The sequence below is a fragment of the Solea solea genome, chromosome 3 (assembly GCF_958295425.1).
Source record: "Solea solea chromosome 3, fSolSol10.1, whole genome shotgun sequence".
Taxonomy (NCBI): domain Eukaryota; kingdom Metazoa; phylum Chordata; class Actinopteri; order Pleuronectiformes; family Soleidae; genus Solea; species Solea solea.
The window spans coordinates 22454645-22463242 of NC_081136.1; the positions used below are offsets into that span (position 1 = coordinate 22454645).

An 8598-nucleotide genomic window follows, 5' to 3' on the forward strand; every position below is an offset into this window, starting at 1 on the left:
TCGCGCCGCAATCCCTTATGCCTTTGACCCAGAGTCTGACCCAGAGACAGAAGATACTGTCGCGAGTGAAACACCTGCACAACAAAGATTGCCGCAGGACGACCTCAGAATGGTAATAAGTTTTCTCCGTGCAGCTACAACGAGAGTAGTTCTTCTTCTTCTGCGGTTGAATGTACGCAACCGGATGTGCTCGGACTAGTGCCCGCACCAGGAGGAGCTACGGTGGTGAGAGGAGTGGTGAGGTTTCCTGATGACATCATCAGCAAACGGAAGTGCCTTTCCACTTTGCAGAGCCCAGGAAAACTATAAAACCCTATTTTCTCAGCAGTGGCTGAACTGTTTGTTCTGAAACTTTGGGGTTTCATAAACGAGGTAATGAAGCTGATACACACACAAAGCAGCGTTAATTGGAACTTCCGGTCTATGTCGCCTTTAAGCGTATACATGTAGGAGTACTATGAATCCTATTATCCAGGTATGTTAGTCCGACTAAGTCTTGATTTTAGTCGGACTAATGTGTTTACGTCACATTAAGTTACATTTACAAGTCAAATTATTGTCTTAGTCTGACTAAAATCTGACTTCAGTGTGTGAACTCTGGCTTCAGTTGAATTTGCTCAGCCTATTAACACCACTGTATTTTATGGTGGTTGGTGATAAACTGTGTTAAATGGTAGAACGCGGCAAAATAGAGATCACAAAACACTTTAGTGCAGTGCAGGGAGATTAAAATAATTTATGAAAGCAACAGTAATGTATGTAAATTTTCTCAAGCTTGACAAAAAACATGACTATTTTAAGTGAGAGATGTAAATGCAAGTATTTGTTTTTGTTTTAAGTTGAGAGGAAGAGTATTGCTTGGAATGCCAATCACCTAGATTTCTTTGTCTAAAAATGTACCGCAGTGCAAAAGCTGCTTCAACCATAACAAAAACCCTGTTCTTTCCAACTTTCTCTGTGTGTTTTATGTTGTTTTTTTCAGTTATTTTGGATTTCCCCTGCTGACACGAGATTTAGAAGTCAAAGTTCAAAATGACTTCAATCATGTTTATGACATGAATTACACCTTACCAATACTTTTGTGATTGTACTGCCCTCTAAGGTTAAGAAACAAAAGTGGCACTGGTTTGGTGTAAACTATAATGAATGCACGGCCACACAGTTGTTGTAGTGGTTAGCACTCTTGCCTCTGCAGCAAGAAGACTCGGGTTCGATCACCCTCTTGGTGAGCATAAAGTGGTAGAAAATGGATGGATAGGGAATGCATTTATATCAGTAATAGTCAAGTTGATGGTGCGGGGCCATAATTCAGCTTAGGCTTTGGTTGGCCCTGTCAGTTCCTGACAGTGCACTTATTATGACACAATGTAATATTTCAAGCTCTGCTCAGCAGCAGTAGCTGCAATAACCATAGTCATATACTGCCATCTGCTGGCCTAAACATGATGTTTCAGACACTGTACCTGAGTTTGTTTCTGCCGATTGAGATGCGGATGGTGAGGTATATTAGATCTGGGAAAAAGTGAAGGCACACATTAAATGCCATGTTCCACATACTTCAAATAATTCACAAAAATTCAGCTCTTTTCATGACTGCTGCATCATGGCTGCTTTTTCCTCGTGCGTATGTGTCTGCATGTGAGTGAGATGAGCCGTGTGCATGTTTTGATTCAATGACATGTGTGAGTGTCTAGGTAGGAGTCTAGGATCTGATCTGAATGATCCTGGTGAGAGATCTAAATGTGCACATCCATATATTTTGAGCACCCTGTGTCACAACCCTGCCACTTATTTCGCCTTTCTTATTTTTGGTGGTAATCGAGAGTGGGGGCACACTTCAGGATTTGATTGAGTTCAGATTTAAAGTCGCCTCGAGCTTGGTAAGCCATTAAAGACTAGCTAGGCTTTGATTAATTCTGAGTCTCTTTACTGTTTTTCCCCCTCAGTTATTGCACCTTTCAAAGTAAATTTGATCTTTTTGTGTGTGGCCACTTAACCATTTTTAGTTGCAATTAATACTTGGTCTGCTGCAAATTGTTTTGACCTTTGTTTTGTGGTAATATGTTCGTTGGGTCACTTTTCAGTTGCAGTTTAGGTGCAAGTTGGCAACACTGGTGTGTGGTCATACAGGATTAAACAGTACACTATTCATAATCAATAAACATAATACAGGCAGACCTGGTCACTCTGGGCAGGAGGAAACAGTTCAACATGTTCTAACTCAATGTCGTAAATATAAAAGACAAAAAGGAATTATTCAAAAGTTATGATACATTAAAATAAAGATTAATTTAAAAGACATATTGACAAAAACCCACAATGTTGATTGAGATGATAGAGGTTGGTATGTGAGTTATACGTTTTTTTACTCTTTTTGTGTGTGTATGCATGTATGTATATATATAGTTATTTTTGCAGTAGTAGAATTGCTAACATTTGGATCCACACTCCATACCAGACGGTAGCGGTTAAATTGCACCAAATCGTTGTATGCCAACCGCTATAAACCTCCAAAAAGAAGAATCTTCTGTCCACACTCCAGTCCAGTAGGTGGCGTTAATGCACTTTCGTATCCATGGCCTAGCCATCGGCTGAGCCTTTTAAATAAACACCAGTGTTTTCGTGTTCTCGTGACCACTTTTCTTACCCTGTTCTTCCTGAAGCTGAGGAAACATTAAATAAGCACCATGAGTACGGACAAATATCCCAGGTCGTCAATTGAAGACGACTTTAACTATGGCACTAATGTTGCTACAGCCAGTGTTCAGATACGAATGGGTGAGTAAAGTCATTTTTGGCTTGTAGCGTTGACGGCACCGAAGCTAACGTCGCGTCAGCTAACCTAGCTAAGGCTAACCTACGTAGAAGTAAAACGTACTGTTAGGCTATTATGATTTTTTTTATATACCGTACTGTTATTTTAATATATGTATTGTTATTGTCATTGTACTTTTTGTGTTGTATACCAGCCTTATAACATTAGCACTGTTACTCATATAGCTAGCCCAGTATTAGCTCGGGTCGTAAAACGGGTTAAACAGTGGTGAAAGTGAAACAAACGACTGATTTTGTTTACACGGACAGCAACATTTCAGCCGTAACCGGATAAACCCGAACATAGACTTAATTACATCATAATCAGGCTACGGTGCCACAATATAATGCTGACGTACTCGTAAGAAACTATGGTCTGCAACATGTATACAGGAAAATTAATGCAATATTCAATTGTAGCAACTACTGTAAATATGTATACGCCTCAATCTAAATATTTCTTAATCACAAAAAGGTCAGTGTTCAAAAATTCTTCCTCATTTGCATTTAGTTAAGTTTCTGTTGGGTTGCAAAGCACTCATTTCCTATATCAAAATCAATAGAACCTAAACTAGTGATTGTACATTGCAGCTGACAGGATTTGTTGATCTACTGCAGTGTCTTATTATTGACTTTGGTGTCTTTTGTTTGGATTTAACTTTATATTATAAACTTTTCAAACCAGGCAGCAGTAGATCAGCAACTCAAGTGTCATTTCAAGCTAAAAATGTGGACTTTCTATGTGGACTTTGAGTGTATCACAAAGCAACACAAACTTTGGTGTCTTGTTGTAAAATGGGGACATAAAGATTTGGGAAAGATGGCGTTAACGGAGGCTGGTGTACATTTCTTTGGGTAAGCCTTTTGGCAAGTGGATAAAATGTTCCTGGTGTCTCCACTGGCAACCATGTTTACATGTTTTTCCAGGTATAGGAGGCTCATAAAGTGCAGTCAGCTGTATGTAAATGCTCATACAATGGTGTTATGTAATAAGGAATAGTCATAAACACTTCATAAAAAGTACCCACATTAAGCTGAAGGTTCTGATGCTGAAATTCTGTGTCTCCACATCTGTCTTCACTGATCAGACTTCCTGAGAAAGGTGTACAGCCTCCTCAGCCTGCAGATCATTCTGACTACAGCTACCTCTGCTCTCTTCATGTTCTCTCAAACCATCAAGGAGTTTGTCCACGCCAGGTAAGAATGCTGTGTGTAACCAAGAAGTGATTTCATGTGTCATTTTTAATGGTCCTGTTTTCAGTCTTTCATTCTGTTTCCAAAAGAGCAGCTTATATGCATTAAAAAGGTCACCATAATAACAACAAGCTAATAACAAATACCCATTACACACAGCAAAACTCAGTTGCAAATCTGTACTTGTTAAAAGGGTAATAAAAAAATCACTATTACAAATCAAATAATGCTGACATACTTCGATTAAAATATGTCCTTAACACCCCAAAATAGTCTGATTGAAATGATAATGTTTGCCTTTCAGCAAAACTCTTTAAAGTTCCACACTCAAAGTTTTGTTTGGCCTCTTTCAGCTTTGATTATGACACACATTTGTTGTGACGTCCACCGGGAGTTGGACCGCTGGGGTTAAGGTCTGGACTCTGTAGAAACTATGTCTCATGCATGATGAACAACTCTTTCACTGTTTGAACTCCATGAATATTGGCAGTGTCATCTTAGTATACCTGGTCTTTCAGTATATTTAAATCATTAGCTGACCTCATGTTTTGGCCATGTAACATTGCTGAGCCTTAACCTGTCTGACTGAAACAGCCTCAAAACATTCATTACACTGCCCCCCACATGCTTGTATGGTAGACACTAAGCCAAATATTTGAGTACATGACTTTTGTTTTGGCAGGGTAGTGTATGTTTATGTAACTATGATGCTGAAATACATGATAAATCAGTTTGTTTTTAGGTCTACATGGCCCTGCAGGGAAATTAAAGGCGTTGTTTTTGTCTGACTATGACCTTCTTTTTTTTTAACTTATAATGACCCTTTTGTATTTGTCAGATTTGTACATATATGATGTTTATATTACAGTAGCAGTGCTGTCACTCTGATTTTGACTCTGCTTCCCTCCTCAGTCCCGTGGTGGTTTTGGTCCCAGCACTGGGTTCTCTGATTCTTCTTGTGGCCTTGGCCGTGTATAGACACAAACATCCAGTCAACCTCTACCTGCTGCTTGTATTTGTAAGCCATTTTTGTATTTGTATGATAAAGGTCCAATGTGGAATATTTGGTGACATCTGGGCTGTCTTTATACCTGGCATTAGAATGTGTTTTCTGTGATCAGATAGCAATTGGATAGCACATGCATTTACATGTGGTAACATGCGTCTCTGGTGTCCACATCAAATACTGAGGGTGTTTCTTCAACAAAAATAGACCACACATGGTCTGTTGAGTATGACCACACAGTGCAACTCTAGAAATACTTCAGATATTTTAAATCAATTACCAAGTTGTCCACCAGAGGGTTCTGTGAGCGCAGTTAGCTTCACTAGAGCTAACTGTTTGCTGTGCGAGGATATGGGAAATGGCATATTTTAAAAGATCGATATAACGATTTTCCGAATTGCATTTTCCAGCTGTACTAACAATAATTATTAATGTACTAATAACTTCTCAATGTGTGTGTTTTTGCAGACTCTGTTGGAGGCGGTTTCTGTGGCCACTGCTGGTGAGTCACTCATCAGAGAGTCTGTCAGTTTCTGTTGCTCCCAGTCTGTTGACAGACTGTCCTGACTGCAGTGTTTTCCCTCTCCACAGTGACCTTCTATGACTACTCCACTGTACTGCAAGCCTTGTTCCTGACCTGTGCGGTCTTTGCTGGACTGACGGCCTTCACCTTCCAGTCCAAAAGAGACTTCAGCAGATTGGGAGTAGGGTAGGTGTGCCACAATTTTTTGCTACAGTGTTTTTTTGAGAGTTGTAATCAATGCGGCTTTATCCCTCTGGTGTGTTTTGACTTTTCAGTCTATTCGCCTGCCTCTGGATCCTCATCATCGCAAGCTTCATGAGGGTGAGTTGAACTTCCTCACTTGAATGTGGCCATTTCATACAGGAACTGGAACCAGCCTTTCATCCTAAAGCTCCGTTTCCACTGTGGGAAACAGTTTGGTTCAGTTTGGTATATTTTGTAATTGTTTGCATTTCTAGCATTTCAGAGTCATTGGGATTATATGGCTCGATTTAGTGACATATCGTCATCTTTCCTTGATAATCGATATGCCAGCACAAATTTCGGACATTTTAATGAATAAATTAAGGCACAATTAAACAGTCCCTGCCTGTTTCACTCACCGGGCGTTGTTACTTCATGTCTCCTTGCGGCACCGCTGCTCAAATGAATGAGAGAATACATATGGCGCATTTCCACCGGCTCTACTCGATTTAAGTAGCGTTTCCACTAGCATAGTACCTGGTACCAGGTACTATATGTAGTACCTGCTCCGGCGAGGTTCCAAGCGTGCTAGTAGTAGGTACTATGCGATGATTGGTCAGACCGCCGATTGGTCAGTCCCGTCACAGGAAGAGACGTCCCACACAGAAATCAAGCCGAACAGCGCCGAACTGTAGGTCACTTAAAACTACTTAACAATCCTAAAAACATGGCTGCTCAACAACCGCTTATCACCGCGGCATCTAAGCAGCCCCTTGTTGCACAATCAGACCGGGCTAAAGCCATCACAAAGGCTATTGGTGTGTTTATAGGTGCAGACATGAGGCCATATTCGGTTGTGCAAAACGAGGGCTTTAAACACATGCTGAAAGTGCTTGAGCCACGTTACGACGGTGCGCCGTCGTGCACCCACTTCAGCGAAAATATTTTTTTGCTGATCCGAAAATTGATCCGATCCGTGACTCTGATCCGAGAAACAATCCGATCCGTGAGTTTTTTGAGCCGTTGCACCCCTAGCCAATAGACATGATGTTCTTTGTTCTCTTTGTTGTGAATAAAAAGAGAAATACTGCACTTTTAATGGACATTTTGTTTTATCACAGAATCGTTTTATCGTGATTTTATTGGTATTGTGGACTATGTATCATGAGTTACCCTGTGATTCCCACCCCTACTCCTGCTATTGTAAAATCTATTTAAAAATGAAACGTGAAAAGATGTTTGTTTACATGTTTTGTCATTAATGGTTCACCAGATATTTAATTTACCAGTTCAACTATCAGTTTAGGCAAATGCAAATTAGCCTACAGCGTGAGGTTCCTAGTTTTTGCAGGCATTGACTTCAAGACTGCTCTGTTGTCTTTGCAGTTCTTCTTCAACAGTGACGCCATAGAGCTGGCCATGTCTGCCGCCGGTGCTCTGGTCTTCTGTGGCTTCATCATCTATGACACGCACCTGCTGATGAAGCAGCTGTCCCCCGAGGAGCACATCCTGGCCTCCATCAACCTCTACCTGGACATTGTCAACCTCTTCCTGCACATCCTGCGTATCCTTGACTCTCTGAAGAAGCACTGAGGACGGCTGCTTCAGACTCTCTGGAAGGCCATGTCATCATCATATTCTTCTTCTTCTGTGGGATTTAACGGCATATTGCATTCATGGTGTTACACTACTGCCACCTCTGGAGTTACAAAGCTCTTTCATGACCCAGTCCATCATATTCTTTCTCTCTTCTCATTGTCTGTCCTCATGCCATGTTGTCTCATTTGTTGCATACTATGGTTAATTTCCCCCAATTATTTCTGATAGCTGATTGTGCTTTTGTAACAAATTAAGGATATTTATATTGATGAAGTGTTTAAAGTAAAGTTCACACGATGCTGTAAATGTGTGTGTGCAGGTACATGTGTTTATTGTATGTTGTGGATTAGTGAACATCTTTGAAAATTCGACCAAAAGGGAAATATCACAGGGAATGATGAGTGATAAAACCAGGCTTAATTAAGCTTGGCTTTATTTCTACAGGTTGAACCCTGAAGTTTAATTGTAGCAGTGCTAACTGTGATCTTTTTTATGTTTTGTTGATGCTGTATTTGTTTTTGTTTTCCGTCTCCCACTTTTCTCTGATGAACTGCTGTTCATCATGTTCGGGTTTCAGTTGCCATCACAGCGTCCTGGTTTGTGATTGGCTGGGTTCTCCACAAGTTCAATATTTTAATATTTCACACTTGGGACCTGCAGATCACATGGCAATTGGAGATGACCTCCATTCGACATCTCTATTATGTGACTTAAAATCCTGTAGTATAAATGAGACTTTAAATGTATGCTACCTGTTTATAAAGCTTGTGGACACCCCCTAACTGGCCTAACAGCTGCTCAGCTTTTTGTTTTAGTGCAAGAAAGTCTTTCCCTTTAAGGGTTTCGCATCTAACTCTACTAATTTGTTCTTAAACTGTATTGTTGAATAATAATGGTGGTGTCAAAAATAAGAAGTTAACATTCCCTCTCATGTATCACACATGTTGATGTTGTACGATAGCAAGAAGATGAGACATAGTACACTGGTTGACGTTTAACAAAGTGCATGTCTGGATTTATTAAGATCTGTGATTGTACATACTGTAATTTTATGGTGTTAATGTAACTGGAATTATTTTGAAATCAAACTATAAATGTAATATAATTAAAGGCAAATGAGTTGAATCTGTAGGCTTTTTCAGAGTTATTAATGCACCATTAAATAAAATGAAAAGGACAACATTTCTGATGAAAAGTAGAGGATCTACAGACACTCTCTGGAGTTTTGTGATGAACACAGCAGGGACTTTTATAATAGTAATCTTCAGTGTCCACAAAA

At 40.0% G+C, this 8598-nt stretch overlaps 1 protein-coding gene across 1 annotated transcript; it reads left to right on the plus strand.

Annotated features, from left to right (window-relative positions):
* Positions 1 to 2599: 2599 nt before the first annotated feature.
* Positions 2600 to 8444, plus strand: tmbim4 (transmembrane BAX inhibitor motif containing 4). Its single transcript, XM_058624276.1, has 7 exons — positions 2600 to 2778; positions 3903 to 4011; positions 4921 to 5026; positions 5483 to 5516; positions 5606 to 5723; positions 5813 to 5858; positions 7107 to 8444. The coding sequence occupies exons 1-7, from the start codon at positions 2688 to 2690 to the stop codon at positions 7311 to 7313; spliced, it is 711 nt and encodes a 236-aa protein (XP_058480259.1). The 5' UTR covers positions 2600 to 2687; the 3' UTR covers positions 7314 to 8444.
* The last annotated feature ends 154 nt before the right edge of the window (positions 8445 to 8598 follow it).